This window comes from Triturus cristatus, chromosome 6 (assembly GCF_964204655.1).
Source record: "Triturus cristatus chromosome 6, aTriCri1.1, whole genome shotgun sequence".
Lineage (NCBI taxonomy): Eukaryota > Metazoa > Chordata > Amphibia > Caudata > Salamandridae > Triturus > Triturus cristatus.
This window is the reverse complement of record NC_140589.1, coordinates 886,388,242-886,411,077: the sequence shown is the minus strand read 5'-3', so window position 1 is coordinate 886,411,077 and position 22,836 is coordinate 886,388,242. Positions and strand designations below refer to the sequence as shown.

The 22,836-nt window shown below is 44.6% G+C and overlaps 1 protein-coding gene across 10 annotated transcripts in view; it reads left to right on the top strand.

Moving 5' to 3' along the window:
- The window catches only part of BCLAF1 (BCL2 associated transcription factor 1), a 372,683-nt gene that overhangs the window by 299,518 nt on the left and 50,329 nt on the right, over positions 1 to 22,836 (top strand). For 6 of the 10 annotated variants that reach the window (XM_085611510.1, XM_085611507.1, XM_085611503.1 and 3 more), the window contains exon 11: positions 15,590 to 15,739. The exons of the other annotated variants lie outside the window; for them this stretch is intronic. In XM_085611510.1, the coding sequence (XP_085467636.1) occupies positions 15,590 to 15,739 (150 nt within the window). The remainder of the gene's footprint in view (positions 1 to 15,589; positions 15,740 to 22,836) is intronic. 10 annotated transcript variants of the gene reach the window in all.

Here is a 22,836-nt window from a genome sequence, read left to right as displayed (position 1 = left end):
AGAAGGTTCCATCATCTCAAAAGGGAACAGGTTTCTATTCTAGTTTCTTCCTGATCAAGAAGTAGTCAGGGGAATGGCGACCGATTCTGGGCCTCCGCAATCTCAATAAATTCCACAAAAAGCCAAGTTTTCGGATGGTCACGCTTTCCGAGATTTTAAGCTGTTTAAACAAAGGAGATTTTATGGCTTCTCTGGATATGGAAGATGCGTATTTCCACATCCCTATCCACCCCAAACATCGCAAATATCTTCGCTTCACAGTGGCTGGCGCCCACTATCAGTTCAAAGTGCTCCTGTTTGGGCTGAAACCGGCACCAAGAATCTTCACGAGGAATCCAGGTATTCCCTTGTCTTGATGATTGGCTGCTCAAAGGTCCTTCGGAACAAGAAGCCAAGGTTGCCACAACAGCATGTCTCCATCTCTTCGCTTCTCTGGGGCTGACTATCAACGAGAGCAAATCACAGTTGCGTCCACTCCAAGTCATTCCTTTTATCGGAGCAATGCTAGACACAGTCCAGTGCAAAGCATTCTTGTCACACGACCGCCAAATACGTCTCCAAAATTAGCAACTTTAATTTCAAGAAGGTGGTCAGTTTCTGTTCGGATGTATGCTTCACTCCTGGGGATGTGCTCTTCTGCAAAAGATCTCATACCCTTGGCACGGATCAAAATGAGACCTCTTCAGGAGGGGCTGCACCTTCAATGGCAACAAGTCGTGGGTTTGTTCGATTCCATCAAGGTCACGCCGCGCATGATAAATTCTCTGCATTGATGGTCACAAGCCGCAAATCTAGCCCAAGGTCTCACATTCCTACAAACCATTCCAGACTTTGTTTTAACGACCAATGCCTCTATGGAGGGATGGGGAGGTCATCTGCAAGATTTGAAGAGTCAAGGAAAATGGTCTCAAATACACAAACAGCATATCAACAGATTGGAGCTCCGCGCCATCTTTCTGTCTCTGCAGGCGTTCCTCCCAAGGATTGCGGGTCCCTCAGTGCTGGTCCGTACCGACAATACGACCAGCATGTATTACATCAACAAGCAAGGAGGAACAAAATCGGCTACGCTCTCGCAGGGGGCTCGGGAATTGTGGGAATGGGTCACATTCCACAAGATAACCCTGAGAGCCGAGCACATCCGAGGTCTCCACAATACTCTGGCGGACACGCTGAGCAGGTCTCAATCGGACTGTCACGAGTAGGAACTGGAGCAGGAGCAGGCGAACAGAGTTTTCCAGGCTTGGGGCAAACCAGCACTGGATTTATTCGCAACGAAGGAAAGCAAGAAATGCCAATACTATGCCAGCAGGTTCCCTCAACAGGGCTCAAGGGGGAATGCCCTGTCCAAGCGATGGTCGGGATTTGTGCATACACATTTCCCCCAATACCATTGTTCTCAAAAGTGCTCTGCAAGGTGAAGCTGGAGGGTTGCAGTCTAATTCTGATTGCACCCCGTTGGCCAAGGCAGTATTGGTTCCAGGAACTTCTGCTATTGTCTCACGACAAGCCTATTCGCCTTCGTCAGACTCCTACGATGTTGTCTAGAGACAGCGGCCAGGTGGTTCATCTGGAGCCACAGTCCCTACACTTGCACGCATGGCTCCTGATTTCTTAGAGTTCAAGGACCTCAAAATTTCACAAGACTCTTGTGAAATTTTGGCCAAAGCTCGTGCCCAGAGCACAATCAAGACTTATCCCCTAAAATGGATGCGATTTTGCTGCTGGTGCGAAGCGAATAATTTTCACCCAGTTTAAGCTCCTGTGGAACAAGTTCTCCCTTATTTACCTTCCCAAGCCAAGTCTGGACTTCCCTTTTCTTCGGTCAAAGTCCATCTTGCTGCTCAATCCAGATTCAGAAAATGCACTGAACTTCCTTCTCTCTGTTCGTCTTCACTTATCAAATAATTCATGAAAGGGCTTTTCAGAGCCTTCCCTCCAGTGCGAGCACCCCCTCCAGAGTGGGAACTCAACACTATGCTAGCGCAATTAATGAAACGTCCATTTGAGCCAATCCACAAAGCAGATCTGAAATTCCTCACTTGGAAGGTCGCCCTTTTACTGGCTCTTACTTCTGCAAGAAGGGTTAGTGAAATCCAGGCTTTCACCACCATGGAACCCTTTTTACATTTTACTCAGGACTATGTAACCTTTCCAACAAATCCTAAATTCATCCCTAAAGTACCATCACAGTTTCATTTGAATGAACCGGTAAGATTAAGAACTTTCTTTCCAGATCCATCCACTCCAGCTGAAAGAGCATTACACTCTCTGGATGTTAAGTGCTGTTTAAAATTTTACCTACAGAAAACTAAGGACCTTAGACATTTCAACCAACTGTTCGTGGCCTATAGTCAAGCAACACATGGAGCTGCAGTAACAAAGACAACAACTGCCAGATGGCTGGCATCTACGATTTATTTCTGCCATGACCAAGCTAACAAACCTTTACAGAGGAATTCTAAAAGAACTATGGTGGCTTCTACAGCATTGTTTGCTGGAGTGACTCTGGAAAATATCTGTTTTGCTGCGACATGGAAAAATGTCCACACGTTCACAAAGCATTACCGTCTTCAATCTACTCAACAAGAAGAGGCAGCGGTTGGACAGGCTGTCCTACGCTATCTCTTTCATTAGGTCAGATTCAGGTATTTTCTCTTTTTATATGCTGTTCTCATGCTTTCAATATTCATGCAACATACACATTTATATGTCTAAAGTGTGGTATATATATATATATCCATATGTTAATATTATTAATTCTTATTTTATTTCGTTAATGTATTTTACCATAGCTTTGATTTCTTAAAGGCTTGGTTATTTAAAAAAAATATTTTAAAAAAAGAAATGTTCTCAACCATTGTGGATGCAGTTTGGGAGTTTATGAACACTTGTCTCCCACCATCCGCAAACGACAGTACATTTGGTATACTGCTTGCTACTCTGATTCAGGCATGTGAATCTATGAAAGATACCCCAATACTGGATAAGAGAACAAGTAACTTACCTGTAACTACAGTTATCCAGTATTGGTTTCTTTCAGATTCACATGCACCGACCCTCCTCCCCGGCGAGTCCGTTTATTTTGTATTTATTTTAAAGGTTTTATATAGCGCTGGCTAGACCCGGAGGTATCAGAGCGCTTTACAGGAGTATAAGATCATAGTTGAAGTTTACATCGTTACAAAGGTTACACAGTTATTAGAGCATGGCAACATAGTTACTTGTAAGGTCTAGATAAACAATAAGCACATATACGTAAGGGATAAAGCAGGCAAGGGGAGAGATTCAGGAGAGGGGGTAAGGAGCAGGGGAAGTAGACAGAGAATGAAAGAGGGAAAGAGGAGGGGAGGGTGAGAAACACAGCGTGGAAAGAGGGGGGGGGGGCGATGAGGACACAAACCGGAAGACGAGTCAAAGCTGCGTCCAAAGTCCAGTAAGCTGTGATCATAGGGGAAGTGGTATCATTTCCCCATCTCTGTTGCGAGAGGCTCCCTTTACGCAGTGGACTCTCTCAGATGGGTCTTTGAGGCTCCAAGGCCTACATACTGGATCCTTCCAAAAAAAGGGGAGAGGGAGTGCTTTGGCAAGGGGGGCCATACCATACCTCAGTTGTGAGTGGCTCCCTTGGCGCTGTGGACTCTCTCAGCGGGTTCGCTGAGACTCCAGAGTATAAATATTGGATCTTTCTCCAACAAGAGGAGAAGGAGTGCTTAGTCAAAGAGCACAAAGGGCAGGGAGCTAGGCGGTGTAGCAGGTAATGGGAGAGATTCAGGGGATAGGAGCGAGCGTTTTACATGAGGAACACTAATGTTACAATTTTACAACAGTGACAAGTTACATAAGTATCACGAAAAGCATTTAAAGAACATAGGGGACAAGGTTAATGGAGCAAGGAAGGGTAAGGGGATAGTCGTGGGGCTATTCGTTGTCAGCTTGGGAATTCGGAGCCCTGGGCGGCCATCTTGTGGTTGGCACATAGAGAGGTCGGTCTTGGCATGCAGGGTTTTCGCGCTGCATCAGACTCAATTTAGGTTACTTTCAAGAGTGTGCAAAGGAAGGGGGCTGTAGGTCGTTCTTCATCTCCTGGCAAATGTCTTTTTTTAAAGTCCTGTAGTGTGGCTACTAAATCCTCCCTGGAGAGGGCCATGGTGCGCGTCCAGTGCTGCTTGGCCGGGAGCGGGTTCCTATCTGAGGCTGAAAAGTAATTGGAGACCCTGTTGGAGGGTTTCTTAGGAGGCATAGGGGCAGTGTAGCAGGAGACACAGGAGTCCACAGCTGTGCAGGGAGTTGGAATGAGTTCCAGGGGTTCCTCAAGTAGTCACAGGCCCCATACTTACTTCCCACTTGTGCTAAGAAAATCTGAGGAGAACTGCCTCTGCTGAGAGTGTTCTGGAAGGTGCTGCGAGCTGACTTTTGGTTCTTTTTATTATTATGATGTAGATAGGCTACTAAGATTTAGGCCTACGGCTTTTGTTTTAGCCTAATACTATTATTTACTCATGGCACTACTTTTGTAATTTACCGTGGGACTCCCGCCTCGGCGACTGGGAATTATTCAGGCATGTGAATCTATGAAAGATACCAATACTGGATAACTGTAGTTACAGGTAAGTAACTTGTTTTCTTCTCTATTATGTCCACTCTGGAAAGTTTAGACAGCACCGCCACCTCCTCAAGCACTTTGGACTTAACTTCCAGGTGTTCCTCTGCCTAATCACATCTAATAATTCTCAGGTTATTCGTAATGGATAGCTTCCCTGAGTCTGTCCAGCCCCTAATATCGTGTTCGCACTCTCCATGATTAGTTAGGGAAAGGCTCGTGGCATTGTGGTCACCATCGGATCTCTTAACCACTATGATATCGGACACAAGGAGCAACAGGCTAAGATAGACCAAATAGTAATCAATTTCCAGTGCATTCAGCCAGGACATGATCTAGAATACCTATAGTATTGGTTTCCTCTGTACCCAGGCCCACTCTATCATATACATTAAAAATTCAGATTTTTACGCCCGTGTGCAAAGCAAGATCAATTGCCAAGATATCCTGGGAGTCAACAGGGACTGGTTTAACTCCTACACCAAAGTTCAATTTTCGTCCAAATTGCTAGGCCACCCGAGGGTCTCCCTTCCCTTTTCTTGTTGCGTTAATGCCATAAGAGGAATACCCACACCTATAGGGGGTATACAGACTCCAGGTCTCTTGGAATAAGATCACATCATGAGAATCCACAAAGTTGCCCCATTCTGGTTCTACTAGCAATCCCCGCAACATTCCATACCAGGACTCTTAGCTGCTCATAGGGTACAACAGTGGGGATAGAATCGAGCGTATGCTCCAAAATTACACTCCTTTCCTCCTCATGGGTAGCACTACTATCTACCCCCTACTAGACCCACAGTTATTGTTTGGGCCCATGCGTCCTGGGGTTTACAAGAGACTCCGAAAAGGAGGAGTGCCTTAGTTGTATTTCCGTCCAAGTAGAGGTAGGGGTAATTTCATTGCCATCTAGGCACAACAAACCTCCTTCCTGAAGTAATTCCTGACTCCCTTCTGTGCCCATTTTTTTTTCTAATTCCCCTCCGGGCTGAATTATTTGGCCTAGGGCACATATCCAATCCAAGTCTATATTTGATAATAATGGAGGTATTAGCAAGTGGGATGGTACGAGAATCAATTGCCATCAGATCATCTACTATGACTCTACTGAAAAAGCTAAGTTTCACTACATCACTTGGCATCCGTGGTAAGTTTATCCTTTCCGCTTTCTTAATGTCTTCCCTTATAATAAAAATAGCAGTGTTGTGTTTCCCTGAACCAATAGGTTACCTTATTCGGAAGTGAGTCAGAGTCCTCTCGTGAGTCAGTCCTCTCGTCTGTCACTAGGGAGTTTTGGAACCTGCACAAGATAAATTACCGCTTCTTCACTCTGGCCACAAGCGTTAGTGTAAAAGCCATCTTTAACTACCCTGCTTACAAATGGTCGAGCAAGGCTAGGCATAGGGAATCACCCCTCATAGAGTACCACCACTCGTCTATTGGGCTCTCTTCTCACCCCCTTGCCCTGGGGTGTACCTCGGTATATAGCTAGTCTACCACTATAACCATTGCGGCCTCCTGCGTGGTTAGTATGAACTTGACTATAATGCTGGATGGTACCTCGGTGGATCTGCTGAGTATTGGCGACTACATTACTATCATGTGTGCCTGGTTCTACGTCGGAGGGCCCTCATGATCTTTGACTGACACTTTTGTTAGAGTTACTGGGGATGTGGCCCTTCCAATGCTCACCCTCCCTTCCAAGTCAGCGACCACCTTTCTTAGCGCTGCAGCCTCATCCTTGAGGCACTCAATAGCACTTTTAGACCCTGCAATAGGGACGAACCTTCATTACTTGTAGCGTTCAGTCCAGTTTTTACACACCCTTCCCCACCATTGACCACCTCAGAGCGCCGCATATCTATTGCGGCATTCAACTTGATCTATCTGAACTTCTGCAAAAGTGTCTGAGTGCTGCTCACAAATACCTCCTAGATTTTTTCTGTTACTCCTGCTGGGTTTACTAAACATTTGTGTAATTCGTTTTGAAGCCTGCTTAGCAGGGGGAGGGACAGGGGCTAACTCTTATTAGTACAGATAGAAAAGTATTAGAATTCTCATTATTGGCAGATAGAGCAGTGGGCGGTGTGGGTGTTGTGCGCGTAATTTCTTGGCATTCCGAGAGTATCTATTGCATCGGAACAAATGGCACCGGTAGACATTTTCTTGGAGATGGAGACAACCTGGTCTTTATCCTGAACTTTCCTTTTACCCATTACTGGAGAATAACTACACACACAAAAACCACAAGTGGTGCACAGAACCAGATCCAGCGATTCACAATTTTGTTAATCAAAAAATAACCTAAATGGCTCCAAAAATAATCCCAGGGAATTTACACCTTCTGCTTGCTCACAGCTCGCTATTGGGGTGCGGTTGACTTGTAGCTATCATGCAGCACATAGGGTTAGTGAGATTTGTGCGTTATATTTTCACGAAACTTATACAGTGTTCCATAGTTGTAAGGTGGTTATGAGGACTCATTCAAAACATTCTTACTGAATGTTATTTCGGATTTTTACATTAATCAGACCATTTCCTTGCCTACTTTCTTTCAGCATCCTTCTGCACCAGCTGAAAGGACTGTCCATACTTGGGCGAGTCTTAAAGGTTTATCTGGCAAAATAAAATATATGCACAAATCGGATCAATTGTTTGTAAACTATGGGCCGGTCCGTACAGATTTAGCCACACCCCAACTGTCTATATCCCGATGCATAGTGTCTTGCATTCTGTTATGCTACCAGAAGGCAAGTAAGGTTCTGTCTGTACGGCCTAAAGCTCATTCCTCTAATGAGGAAAATACCAATCGCTGAAACATGTAAAGCATCTACATAGAGATCTGTTCACACTTTTACCAAACACTGTTGTTTGGACTCGGGTACTAGAACAGATGCTTAAGTAGAACAGTCCTCCCTGAGAAATGTATGTTTGAGGCATATGAGCTGCAGATCACACACTTAGGATAAGATCGCCATCTGGTGTTGGGCTCGGATGATTGCAGGTTGTTGTTGTCTTCGGAAGAAGCCTTTTGGTCACTAGATAGGTGACTCCTCCTCTGGACAACAGTGCGCATGGGCATCCACTCCATCCTCAGATTGTTTTTTTCCGCCATTGGGTTCGTATGAACTTTTCCACTCCGGCTGAAAACTTCTGAAAATCCAGCTTTCGAAACCTAAAACTTTTACAACTCGACGTCGAAATCCAATCGGACCGGTTCCGGATACGGCTCATGGAAAGGACACCCTTTAAAAAATGCCCCCAATGTGGAGCAAAGTTCCCCCACAGTGAGCACCACGAGGTCTGCAACCTGTGCCTCTCGCCGGAACATAACGAATCCAGCTGTCCAGCCTGCGCCGCATTCCGTTCCAAGAAAACCATCCTGGACCGAAGAGCTTGACGCCATATCATGGCCAGACCAGCTCCAGAACCAGAGGACATCTTTGCCCAGGATGTCCCGGAAGACGATTCCGAAGACCTCCAAATCGTATCCGAAGCGGACGATTCTGATGACCTCATCACTCCGGGGCAACGAGTGAGTACCAGTGCCCCTACCCCAACCCCCCCAAAAAAGGCACCGGACAAGACTCCGCCAGCTGGCCCCAGTCGCGACCGAAAATCATCTTCAGAAGCCCCGCCCTCGGGCCCGGCTCTGAAGAAATATAAGCCTGCAGGTGGCTCGGGCTCGAGAAAACCATATGTTATGGTGCCCACAACACCTTCGGCACCGAAGACTCAACACCTCTCGGCACCGAAGCAGGCTCCGAAACCATCGAGGCCGAAATATCCACCGGCACCGAAAAGTTCTTCGGCACCGAAATCCCCGCCGGCACCGAAAAGTTCTTCGGCACCGAAACCATCATCAGTACCGAAAAAAGTCCATAAAGACTCTACCGATCATCCAAAACATAGATCGGAACCAAAAAAGTCCGCTCCAAAGCCACTTTCGGACAATGAAGAACTTTTTCGCCCTGATCCCACGCAAAAAAGGATTTATATCAATCCAAAAACCGGACATGTCACCGTTGTGCCATACAAGAAAAGGAAGCTGGACACAACACCTCCTCCAGCTCCCATAAAGAAGAAGGACTCCGCCACCTCGCCCATTCGTCCTTCCTCTCCTATATCACCTCTCATCCCACCCCCCCTGCCCCCCTCTCCCTCTCCTTCTCCTCTACCATCTCCTTCACATACACCACCTCCACAGGATGATGATGATGACTTAGGGGGAGGGGGTGATCCGGATGACCTTAATGATCCTAATGATCCTTTCACACTCCCGGATATGACACCCTTAGATGACTGGGCTTACCCTTTACCTGATATTCCTGATCCCACTACATACCCCTCCAAACCCTCCCCTCCTGATGACCACCTAGGGTTTGGGCAGCTGATAAACAGGGCGGCTCTTTTCCATGGCGTCACTATGCACTCAGATACTCCCGAAGAGGACTTTTTCTAGACACATTCGAACAGTTGCAAAAATCAGTTCAGATCTTGCCCATGATTAAGGGACACGCCACAGAGGTTTTTAAAGACCCTGTTAGAGCTAGGGTGCTTAACCCCCGAATTAAAAAAAATATAGACCTGGCCCACCGGATCCCGCGTACATTAAAGCACAGCTCCCTCTAGACTCTTTAGTAGTTTCAAACGCAAGAAAACGGGCTAACTCCCAAACAGGAGACACACCACCCCCAGACAAAGAGTCAAAGCTATTAGAGGCCTTGGGTAAAAGAGTTGCAGCACAAGCTGCTAACCATTGGCATATTGCCAACACACAAGCCCTATTAGCCCGATATGATAGGGCTCATTATGATCAGTTAGAAGATCTTTTAAAACACCTGCCAGATCAGTACAAATCCCAGGCCAATGACCTCATCCAAGAGGGAAAACTCGTATCTAACGCATCAATCAAATGTGCACTAGACGCCGCGGACACTGCTTCTAGGGCGGTCAACACAAGCATACTACTTAGACGCCATGCATGGCTACGTATTTCAGGCTTTAAGCCGGAAGTACAAACAACAATACTTGGTCAACCATTCAACCAAGAGCATCTATTTGGACCCGCAGTAGATACTGCACTAGAGAAGATGAAAAAAGATAACGAGACTGCTAAATCAATGGGAGCATTGCAGTCTCCACACCCGCGAGGCTCCTTTCGACGCTCCTTCTATAGGGGAGCCTCCAAAAATGTTGGAACAGACACCTCTTCCACTTTCAAAACCTCCGCACAAACATCCTCTAACAGAGGATATTTTAGAGGTGGATATAGGGGAAACAACACCAAGGGCCGAGGTCGGAGCAATACCAACACCCGCACCTCTCCAGCCACTAAACAGTGACTTGCCCCCACTCCCCCCGGACCATTCCACTCCGTTCGGGGGAAGACTCCAACAGTTCCTACCTGCCTGGAATTCCATTACAACAGACAAGTGGGTAAGACAAATTATCCAGTTTGGTTACTGCCTCGAACTCACAAACACCCCCCCACACATGCCACCCAAACACCGTCCAATGTCACCACACCATCTTACACTCCTCAAACAGGAAATTCGGTCCTTGCTTCAAAAACACGCAATAGAACCAGTTCCACTCCAACATCAGGGTCCCGGAGTATATTCTCTATACTTCCTAATTCCCAAAAAGGACGAGACCTTAAGACCCATACTCGACCTCAAACTACTAAATCAGTACATACATTCAGATCACTTCCATATGATCACTCTCCAACAAGTCCTCCCACTACTTCAACAAGACGACTTCCTTGCCACATTGGACCTCAAGGACGCATACTTTCACATCCCCATGCATCCTGGTCACAGGAAGTACCTAAGATTTGTGGTAGACGGACAGCACTATCAGTTTACAGTCCTCCCATTCGGAGTGACAACCGCACCCAGGGTATTCACCAGATGCTTAGCAGTTGTGGAAGCGCACCTCAGGAGACAACAAATCCATGTCTTCCTGTATCTCGACGATTGGCTCATAAAAGCCAATACTTTCGACAAGTGCGTTCTCCACACTCACCGCACTATTCAAACCCTACACGACTTGGGATTTACCATCAACTATCCCAAATCTCAACTGCAACCCTCCCACATACATCAATATCTGGGAGCCACCATAAATACTTCCAAGGCCATAGCTTATCCCAGCACAGCCAGGATAGCCAACATACAAAACCTCATCTTAAAATTTCAAACTCAACACTCTCTTCCAGCAAGAGTGTTTATGCAACTGTTAGGCATGATGGCGTCATGCATCTCCATTGTCCCTCACGCACAACTTCAAATGCGTCCCTTGCAAGAATGTCTAGCTCAACAGTGGAACCAGGCTCACGGACAACTTACCGATCTGGTGTTGGTGGACAGTCGCTCACTTCGCTCACTGAAATGGTGGAACACCATCAACCTGTCCAAAGGGCGACTGTTTTTAGAGCCTCTTCCACAAGTAGTGCTGACTACCTTCAACACACCACTCAGGGCAGATGGACCACTCAACAAAAACTGCTCCATATCAATCACCTAGAACTTCTAGCGGTGTTCCTAGCACTGAAATCCTTTCAAGTACATCTAAGGAACAAAACTGTCCTCATCCGCACAGACAACATGACGACCATGTATTGCATACAAACACAGGGGGGGACACATTCTCTCCAAGTGTCCCAACTCGCACAGAACATCTGGAGATGGGCAATTTTCCAAAACATCTACGTGCTAGCGGAACACCTTCCAGGGGTTCACAACCAGGTTGCCGATCTCCTAAGTCGACAGATACAACCAATCCACGAATGGGAATTACACCCCAAAGTCCTATTCCCATTCTTCCAAAAATGGGGCCAACCAGACATAGACCTGTTTGCCACACACGAAAACGCAAAATGCCCAACCTTCGCCGCCAGGTTTCCACACCCACAGTCGAAGGGCAATGCAATATGGATGAACTGGTAAGGCAGATTTGCGTACGCTTTTCCGCCTCTCCCACTCATTCCATTTGTGGTACGCAAGCTCAAACAACAGTCTATAAAACTAATCCTAGTAGCTCCCACTTGGGCATGTCAACCCTGGTTCACAACACTTCTGGAACTATCGCTAGTTCCACATCAAAAACTGCGCCTTTCCCCGGCCTTATTAACCCAGAACCATGGAGAAATCAGACACCCAGATCCACAGCAACTGAACTTGGCGATCTGGCTCCTGAAGTCTTAGAGTTCGGTTACCTCAACCTCCCACAAGACTGTATGAATATCATAAAAGAAGCCATAAGACCTACTACTAGGGCATGTTATGCTGCAAAATGGAAAAGATTTGCCATTTACTGCACTAACAATAATATACATCCACTGGATGCTTCCATCCAAAACATTATTTGCTATTTACTACACTTGCAACGATGCAATCCAGCGTATTCCTCCATACGTCTACACCTAGCAGCGCTAGCAGCCTACTTACAAAATAGACAACACTTGTCACTATTTAAGGTACCAGCCATCAAAGCCTTCATGGAAGGTCTCAAAAGAATTATTCCTCCAAGATTACCACCTTCCCCACTGTGGAATCTAAATATTGTTCTAACAAGGCTCATGGGCCCTCCATTTGAACCTATGCATAAATGCGAACTACAATTCCTTACATGGAAAGTGGCTTTCCTTATCGCAATCACATCCCTGCGAAGGGTAAGTGAGATACAGGCCTTAACTATTGAAGAACCATTCCTACAACTACATCGTAACAAAGTGGTTCTTAGGACAAACCCAAAATTCCTACCGAAAGTCATTTCCCCTTTCCATCTTAACCAATCAGTCGAGCTACCAGTCTTCTTCCCTAATCCAGACTCAGTAGCTGAGAGAGCCCTTCATACCTTGGATGTTAAAAGAGCCTTGCTTTATTACATCGACAGAACCAAACCTTTTCTCAACACCAAACAACTGTTTGTTGCTTTCTCTCCACCACATAAAGGCAACCCCATTTCAAAATTGGGTATAGCCAGGTGGATAGTTAAATGTATCCAAATATGTTACCAAAAAGCTAAACGCACTCTTACAGTTCCCCCTAGAGCACACTCCACGCGTAAAATAGGGGCTTCCATGGCATTCTTAGGGAACATTCCCTTAGAAGATATTTTGTAAAGCAGCCACATGGTCTACCACACACACCTTCACTAAACATTACTGTGTTGATGTGCAATCCAAACAACAAGCTTCCGTAGGCCAAGCTGTCCTAAAAACTCTATTCCAAACTGCTGCAACGGATACAGGTGACCACCGCTAGGGGAGGCACTGCTATATAGTCTATCCTAAGTGTGTGATCTGCAGCTCATATGCCTCGAGCGGAATATGCTACTTACCAATAGGCATCTGTTCTTGGCATGTAGAGCTGCAGAGCCACACACGCCCACCCGCCTCCCCGGGACCTGTATCTGTTCCAGCATTGTCTTGATTAGACATTACACATGGACATCCTTTCTCTTTATTCTTATACACTCCATTTCCCATCATGGCGAAAAACAATCTGAGGATGGAGTGGATGCCCATGCGCCCTGTTGTCCAGAGGAGGAGTCACCTATCTCATGACCAAAAGGCTTCTTCCGAAGACAACAACAACCTGCAATCATCCGAGCCCAACACCAGATGGCGATCTTATCCTAAGTGTGTGGCTCTGCAGCTCTACATGCCAAGAACAGATGCATACTGGTAAGTAGAATATTCCTTCCTTAGTCTGGTCTTCCTATCGTCCTTATTCCCTTTACATCACAGTTTGTGGAGATGGGCTTGCCACTCTGTTCAGTGCTTATGACTATGAGTGGAGATCCCATGAAAGAGGAGTCGTCGTTTCTTACCTGTAATCCCAGTTCTCTCTCGGGACACTCCATTGAAGTCCTAAGCAACCCTCCTCTGTGAAAGTTGCTGAGCCAGTTATTGGGCAATTTTCCTAACTAGTACTGCCACTGTCTCTGCAAAAAAAACTGAAGCAACTGCCACCTGCTGGGCATGATGGGATACTGATGGAATCTGGGCCTTTAAAGGCAAAGACCCTCTTCACTTTACATATTGGCATCCTATAAAGCTACACTGTCTTCTTTCATCTTTCACCTTCTAAAAAGGGTTTGTGAAGGAGATTCAAGCAGTTAACTTTTCCAGTTAATGTGGCTGAAGTGTGTGTGTGTGGGCACCATTTTTAAAAAAAATGCAATCTGAAGAAATTTCACCACTGTAGAATTATTTGTAGGCTGCAAAACATTAAGTGTTTCTCCAAGCCTTACTGAAGGAAGACAAACATAGACACTTGAAGACCTGTTATAAAAAGTGCTCCGGGATCCCTGCACGTGGGTGGGAATCTTTAGTGATTATGACTGCAATAGAGATTCCCATGAGAGAGCACTGGTATTACAGGTAAGAAACCATTCCTTATCAGTTAGCGTACACGTAGTTTGTGGCAAGTAAATATAAAGGACAGTCCACAGTGGCTAAAGTAGGAATTCTTGCATTTGTAAGGAATGTCCAAGTATATATCTGTAAGGAGGCCACATGGAAGTTGGTGCAAACTTTCACCTGCTGTCTGATTCTAAAGCAAGTTTCTAAGTGGGTCTAGTGGCATTAAGAATGTATTTGGTTGAAATTCTTTGTAGGTGTTTGTTCTTTGCCATCCATTAGCATTTTACTGACAGGAGATGGGTTGAGTTTACTAATCTATTCCTGTGGTTTATTATCAATTAAGATCAAGTTCTGCATTTCAGGAGTCTTAATTGAAATCATAAAAATCCCACCATCCTCCCTGGTGATTGTTTTAGGACAGTATAGAAATCTAAAATGCCTAGAATAAGAGATATGATAGTTGCTATGTCTTTTATATAGTTTGTTAATTTCAAGCATTTATTGCTGCTGTCTACATGCCTGCATTTTCCTCTATGCATGAATTTTATTTTGCTTTCATGCAGCCAAGTCGAAATTTAGGTTGTAGATTTTTTTTAAATAGATTTTAATAGGAGTTAGCTATATTTTTATGGTAAGATAAAATAATTTATGTTTAGCCTATAATATAGATTGCAGCATTTAACTGCATTTTTAATGCCCTGTGCATGTATATATAGATGTGTGTGTGTGTTCCAAGATGCTACACGCAGACAGAACTATTCAAGTATTGGATTTCATTAAATATTGCTATGATAGAGTTCTATAATAACAAGTTAGTAACGTACATAATAATATTGATAGCACATTATAAAAACATTTCCACCATATCCAAGCACTGTAAGTAACAGATGTGTCTGTTACCTACTTATTGTAGTCTATTTACTGTCCTTTGGGAAGGTGAAAGGCTGAGTCAAACTTGCAATGATTCAAACTTGTGGCCTGTCGATCACCTTTGAGTTTGAGTGTTGAACCTTGAACCTATTGAGCTTTCCCACCCTTCCAGGCATAAGCTATGTGCTTTAAGAATGTTTTTGGGCTGCTGGAGTGAGGACGTGATGGCCCGCCACTTACTGGCAAAGAGACTGCAGAATATGATGTGAACGGACTGTTAAAGTGATCTGGTTTAGATACTGTTTTTATTAAAGTTCCTGGGATTTCAAACCGAAACTGTTTTAAATCATATACATCTATGAACCATAAATGAAAAACTGTGGTTAAACCAAGCAGCTTTTTCTTTAGTTCTAATGCCTTGTGTCTTGAAGACAGCATGGTTATCCAATTTGTACCCAAAATTCTTTACATGCAAAAACCTAACTAAACTGCTTTAAAATAAAGTATTAATTCTAAAAGGTAGCTTTCTAGTGAAGTGTTCATTCTTAATAGTAGCTTTCATGTGGTAATTTAGATTTTGCTTACCGAAAAACCAATTGTTTCTATTCCTGTGTATGTCTGTGTGCGTGTGTTCTATAGTCAGGCTGCAACCTTTTGTTTAACACATCATGGTTTGCAAAGTTGCTCTCACTTAATATACGTGAAATCTAACTAGGCGTTAATGAAATATTATTCCCCAGTTTCGGATAAGAGGCAGGGGGCGAGCAAGAGGAATTTTTGCTGGAACAAATACTGGCCCAACAAACGTAAATCCACCACCTTTTCCAAAGAGACCACCAGAAGAGGAATGGGATCCAGAATATACCCCGAAGAGCAAGAAGTACTTCTTGGTGGGTGTTAAAGCTAAGTCACTTTCCTTTGTTGTTTTTAGCACTTAATGCCTTAATTTGGAAGCATTCTATGTGCTTTAGCTGTATTTGAACGGAGTTCTTCACTGACTTTTTCTATCTGCAGTTTCACAGTTAAAGAATTGCTATTAATTTTTTTTTTATATATATTTGGAAAAAATGTAGGGTAATGCAGCGTATGTCTGCTCATATTTACAAGGCAGAGCTAAGCTAATACAATTTTTGCTTTCCTGTTTCCAAGCACTTGGAAACCGGTGGCCTAGCAAATTAACCAGAAATGGTTTGCACAATGATTCAACCAGAGCGGAGCTGCCAGGCACCATCCCTATGCAATATACGGCTGCATCGCTACCCATATGAGCAATCATGCTACATATCTGTGGCAATGCATGCTGGAAACTGGTACTCTGACTCGTCTTTTTCTGTGTTTCTTTCTTCTCTTCGTTGCTTTGCTGTTTTTCTTTCTCTGTGACTCGGGCAGATTATGCTGAGGTTTGTGCTACTTGTGGTTCGTTTTCCATACAGGTCTTCTATTTCGGTAACAAAAAATTAGATCAGGTCTTCTGTTTGTGGTCCAGTGTCTCTAAGATGTCTCAGAAGCAGGTGACTGCAGATACTGGGTACACGTGGCATTGCTTAATTTCATCCCATACCTGAAGATTTTCAAATTAACTCTAGGGGGCAAGTATGTTATAGACTCCTTTATAGTACAGAGAACCTCACATCGCACTCAAGTACCCTTTTCATCCATCCAGCAGAATTGATCGGTGTGTTAGATGCTTGTTACTGACACTTCGGGTGAATTACAGGTCACAAGTTCCGAATTTTGGTGAGTTGGACTCTGCCTTCTGTTCTTGTAAGGTTGGTCAACTGGATGCAATTAAATTAAGGGCAAACATCTGTTTTATGCAGCCCTTAGAACTTGCTAACAAGAGGTGGGAAAGGCTATATATAAAGAACTCTGTTATGGTATGGTATCCACCTCTGACTGTGTGGGCAGGTCTTTGTAAACCCTTATATGTTAAAAGCACCATTTCCCCTGAAGTCTGATTCCTTGTTGTAGGTTGTAGCTTGCCAGGTACGTGACGTTTAAGTGATGAATTTTTAGAATTAGTTGCGCTTTGCTTGGGCACAGAACTGCGCACCTCCCGCCCCTCCCCCCCCCCCTCCTCTTTTAAATATGTTTAAAAAAAAAAAAAAAAAGCTGGATGTGGTCCCCAGAGCAGAAATCTCCCCATGGAGGGGAGGGGGGAGGCGTGTCGCACTCCCATTTGGTAATGCCTGGACCTGGGAGATTGAGGCCCAGGAGCGTAAATAGGACCGGGGAGGGGGGATGCGCGGACCGCTCCCCATTAGAAAATTTACAAAATAAATATGAAGGCCAGGCCCTGGGGGTGGGGTCCCCGGGGCCAAAATCAGCCGTCCCCTTTCTCCACCACTCTGACACAAGGTGGCTAGTTAAAAAAACAAACATAGAAATTCACTTGAAAACCCCAAAGATTATAAGGACGTTTTAGTTCGCAAATAGAATTTAAAAAACCTTTGGGAATTCACTGAAAACAAAGGTTACAGCGAAGTTATAGTTATGCTCATATTTCACTGATACAAAACCATAGAAATTCAGCAGTTATAATTACCTTAACTAACTATAACTTACACCCCGCAATGCACTGCTTATGACCTCACATATTACTACACTCATGACATTGTCAGTGATATCACTGATGACATCATCCAAAGAACCACTCGCATCCCCATACAACCTTTTATGCCAACTCACACCCCCACAGTAACTCTCATACCCGTTCACAGACCCATGCCAGTACTCACTCACTCCTCCATAGAGCCTCTCACACACCCACTCACTCGTACATCCACTTGCACAACCATTCACTCACCCTTACAACCACTCATACAATCAGTCACTCACCTGTACAGCCAATCACATAGCTACACACAGCTACTCGCACACCCACTTATTTACCTACAGTCACTCACACACCCACTCACTCATCCTTACAGTCTCCCAACAGCCACTCACTCACCCATGCAAGCACTCATACATCCTCTACATACCCATTCACACTTTCATACAAGAAATCAAACATCCTCTCAGTCACCCATACAGGTCTTCACACACACTCTCCAATACATCCACTCACACACCAACTCAGTTAACCAAACACCCACTGAAACAGCCACTTACACAGTCACTCATACAACCATTCAGACACCCACTCACTCACACATACAGTCACTACACACCCACTTCCCCACCCATAGAGCTACTTATACCACCACTCACCCATACAGCCACTGACACACCCTCCCACTCACCAGTACAGTCACTCGCACAGCAGCTCACCCACACAGCTACTCACACACCCAGTTATACACCCATACAGCCACTCACACATCCATACACACAAGGATACATACAGTCACACAGCCATCCGCATAATATGTTAGAAGCAGTATCACTCAGTAGTAGTGCACCTAGTATACTAATTTAACTTTTGTAGTAGGTTAATATGTTTAACAATCATAAACTCTTAGAAACTACTTACACTCACTAGATGTCATTGGTGATGTAATTTGAAATGTCATCAGTTATGTCACTGACCATTTCATGAGTGATGTAATATGTGAGGGCATAAGCAGTGCATTGTAGGGATGTAAGTTAGTTAGCTCAGGTAACTAGAACTGCTGAATTTCTATGGTTTTATACGAGTGAAATCTGAGCCGAACTAGAACGTTCCTGTAACTTTTATTTTTGTTTTTTTTTCAGTGGGGAAAAAAATAAATATTTATAATGCAAATTGTCTAAAGTGCCACCCAATAGTTATGTTGCTTTTGTTCTGTTGTAAAACAAGTCTTGTGTACTAGCTTAGGAGATATGGATCTGTAAAATTTTGACAATGCTATCCTTTTCTTAACCAAATAAATGTACATTTGTATAAATGCACGTTTTATCCCTACAAAATATTTTTAGTTTGAGACCATTTTAAGACCTGTTCAAGTTCATAACCCTATTTGTTAGCATGTATGGAAGCTGTCCCCTTTCAAAAACTCCAGTGAGTAGAATAAGAGGACCAGCTACACTCCATATGGCTGTGGCTGCTAGTCAGCCATCTGGCCCATTAGCTCAGTGTCAGAGCTGATAGCCTCAGTCGGTGTCATCTTGTTGATCAGGAGTGGTTTCTTCCCGCAAAGGTGATTCAGGACATCTTTGCCCGATGTTCTGTGACCTCCAGTGTCTGTCATAGAGAGCCTGGGGGATGCCTTACAGTTGTAGTAGACGTTAGCACTTCAGTAAAGTAAATACATTTTATTGTATCAATTAACAAAAATTGTAACAAAAGTATCTCCAATATAATATACAAGAGCTTATTTGCTACAATAGACACAATTAAATACTGCAAATCTAATCAATAAGTTCTAAAAGAAAAAATAAAATCGTCAATTTATAAAAGATAGTGTAACTAGTGTATCAAGTTAAAAAGCTCAGGACATCTGTCCCCCTGAGCAGGAGCATCACGATACAGAGAAATTCATGTGAATAAAACATTCGAGGACCTATTTAAGAAGTGAGGTATAGATTCAATAAGTATTAAATGCGTCTTATCACAACATGCAAGTCAAGTCTAGACATGCCCAAGATGCAGTCTTAAAGTTCTAGATTGCAAGATGCGTTATTTAAGCAGTCTTTTACTTTGTGCACAAATTTAGCAAACCTAGCCAGTTCCATAGGTAACTCCAGACTAAACAAGAGAGTTATAGCATCCTTGCAGTTACGTATCCCATATTTAAAAAACAATGGTCTTAAAAAAGTACGACATGCATGTGTTGGGCAGTTGCATGTACAGACCAGATGTACTATGGATTCTACATATTGGTTACATAGTCTGCAGTTGGTTATCGTCTCTAGTGTTTTCCATTGCCTGTTGATATCTTTTATCGGTAATACCATGAGCCTTGCTGTTAGAATTTGCCTTAAAGTTGACTTATTTAGTGCAGCATCGAGGTATGCTTGCCATTGCCGATCTTCATAGGAGGTGATGAGAAACCCGATGTTGCTTTTAGATCTAGTCAGCTCTTTCATGTCTTCTTCCTTCGAGAGTGCCCTGACCTGCTTCTTTAGGATAGATTTTAATGTGCCTGGCAGGTGGGTTAAGTTCTGCAGTTTAGTCATGTCAAGATGTAGTACTGTGCAGGCAGTTTTCAGACCATTGCTCCATAAGTTGTTAGGTTGCATGAAGATCACTTTCAGAGTTGACTTCAAAGTATTGGGGGTAGCCGCACAAACTCCTCGATAATACCGCACAAACGTTGCCCAGTGCTCGTAGTTTTGCTTATTCAGCCCGAATTCCAGTCGCACCAGGACGTTACGAGTATGTGCTGGGATCTGGAAGATTCGCTTGTATGCTCGGCAGTTGATGTGTTCAAGGCTATTGGCAAAAGCAGTTGGGAATGCTAACTGGCCATATGTAATTTAGGGCAGCAGTTTTGCCCGTATAACTTTTCTGATGGATTTTGTTGTCGGGCTGTTTAGTTTAGCATTAAGCTTACACAAGGCAAACGTCACTTCACTACGCTTTTCCGATCATAGGCTTGATTCCTCAGGTTCTGAGGGAGAGCTGCCAGGATTGGCCCCAGCTATTCTGATCACCCCAGGCTGGCCAAGAAGGTTGTGGTACACAGACCACCTGCAACCTTCTCTGTTTGCTCCTCTTCATCTTCCACTCAGAGTAGACCTTCTCTCTCATCAGAGGATCAGGTTCTGCGTCCCAGACTTAAGAGTTACACCTTCATGCATGAAGATTGAGTGGTGTCATAGAGTTTTTTTGAGTTTCCACCAGAGGTCTTCAACGTGATCCTGTCATGTTGCCCTTTGTCCAAGTCTATTATTAGGAGAGATTAAATAAGTTTGTGTCATGATGCTCAGGCATCCAAATTGTTCTTGGCTAACAATCTTCAGTTTACATTGTCCTTTGCACAGCAACACTGTACAGTCACATGATATAATGTGGCATTGTCTATCTTTTTAGGTCTCCTAGTCCAACCTTTCTTGTTTCAAGTCACCGGTGGTTGTCAGATTTTTAAAGGGTTTGACAAACGTGTTTCCACCACTTCCATTTGTTATACCCAGTGGGACTTGATTTTGGATTTGTTTTAGATAGGTGCTCTTTTTCAACCCCTACACACTTTTAAGATGGTTTTTATTTGCTGTTACCTTTGAGTAATGTTAGTGAGCTTCAAGCCTTGGATGTTCAGCTGCTGTTCAAGTGTTACTTTCCAGATAAGCTTGTCCTGCAAACTAAGGCAGCTTTCCTTCCTAAGATGGTGTCCCCATTTTGTCTGAGGCAATCTATTGCCATAACCACCGACTATCCACTGCCTCATCCTACCAAATGAGAGAGAGTAGTTGCATAGACTGGACCCCAGATATGTGGTGAGTAATTTAATTAACCACACATAGGATCTTGTCTCTAGACCAACTTTTTAATTGATACATGAGCAGTAAAAACAGGAAGGCGGTAAGGGGGTTTAAAAGTGAACTCTTTACGTTGGATTTTTCTGTGCACCAAGATCTGTTACTGGCAAAGAAACAACTACTTGAGGGAGTCCAAGGCCATTCCATCAGGGCAAAGTCTCCCATAGTGGCCTTGGGTAGAGGTGATGGTGGTAGACTTTTTCGAAGCAGCGATAACGGCTTCCCTCTACAGCTTTGCAAGCACTATGGATTAGATTATGAAATGGATGGATGGGCACATCACTCGATCAGTCTTACCGGGAAGCACTGAGAATCTTTTATAAGGTGAGGAATCTGCAGGTAGAAGTATCCAGTAGAAGAAAAAATTACTGCCATCAATAACAATGTGTTTGGAGCATGTATTGCTCTAGAAACACATGCCCTTCATATTACTGCCATCTAGAGTTGGGCTCAGATGTTTTCAAGTTGTTTTTCTTACAAAAAGCCTTTCTGATGGATACATCTGCCAGTGGATTCCTCACCTTGTGAATATCCCCTGCGCCAGCAACGTTCGGAAACTTTTGTAGCAGTCCACGCCGATGTGGTCGAAGACGACGTCACAGAGACACGGCTCCGCTCGCGACTCCGCTCGGCGTGATGACGTCAGTTCCCTTTTTTCTGCGCCGACGACGCCAACGGATTTTGGGAATCGTTACTTGTAGCTTTACTGGTTCCTTTGTGTGTTTTCTGGGATTTCTCTGTTCTTCTTGGAAAATGTCGACAAGGAAGTCTGGGTTTAAGACTTGTCGAGAGTGTGGCAAACACATGTCTATCACCGACCCACACGACGATTGTGTTTGGTGTTTGTCTTCAGACCACGATGTGGAAGGTTGTTCGAGCTGTCGGAAGATGAGCTCGAAGGCTCTTAAAGAAAGAGAGGCGAAGCTTTTCATCGCCCGGATGAAGAAGAAGGAAAAAAGAGTAAGAAGGAGGTCTGGATCCAGGTCGAGGTCGGCGTCCAAGTCGACTTCAGGGCATGCTTCAAAGAGTAAGAAGCATAAGAAGAAGAGGAGACATGCTTCGCATCATCATTCCGATAAAGGTTCGGCTTCGAAGTCGCCTACTCGATGTCGGAGAGAGTCAGTGTCTCCTTCTCCAGTCCCGGCTTCGCCTCCAACTCCTTCTTCTCTAGTGACTTCGCCGGTTCCAGCTGCTTTGCCGGTGTCATCCCCGATGCCGGTTCCATCTCCGGCTCCAGTGAGTCCTCCGGCTCCGTCTCCGACTCCGGTCCCGGATGAGGATTGTCAGCCTCCGGGTGAGACCGTGACGCCGCTTGTACCACCGTCGGCGCCGGCAGGCCCGAGTCCGGTGTTACCTGACCAGTATCCTGCTTTTCCTGGTCCAGGTCAGGACCCTACGCATTACCTAAATGCAATGTATGGGGTGTTTTCAAGGGCCATGTATACCCCTGGTACACCGATGGGTCCGATGGCTTTCAATTTGGGAGTGCCGCAGGTCTACCCTCAGGCTCCGTTCATGTCATTCTTTCCAGCGACGCCATCTTGGCAGCTGCCGGCGCCGAGAACATCAACGCCGCTTCCCTCTT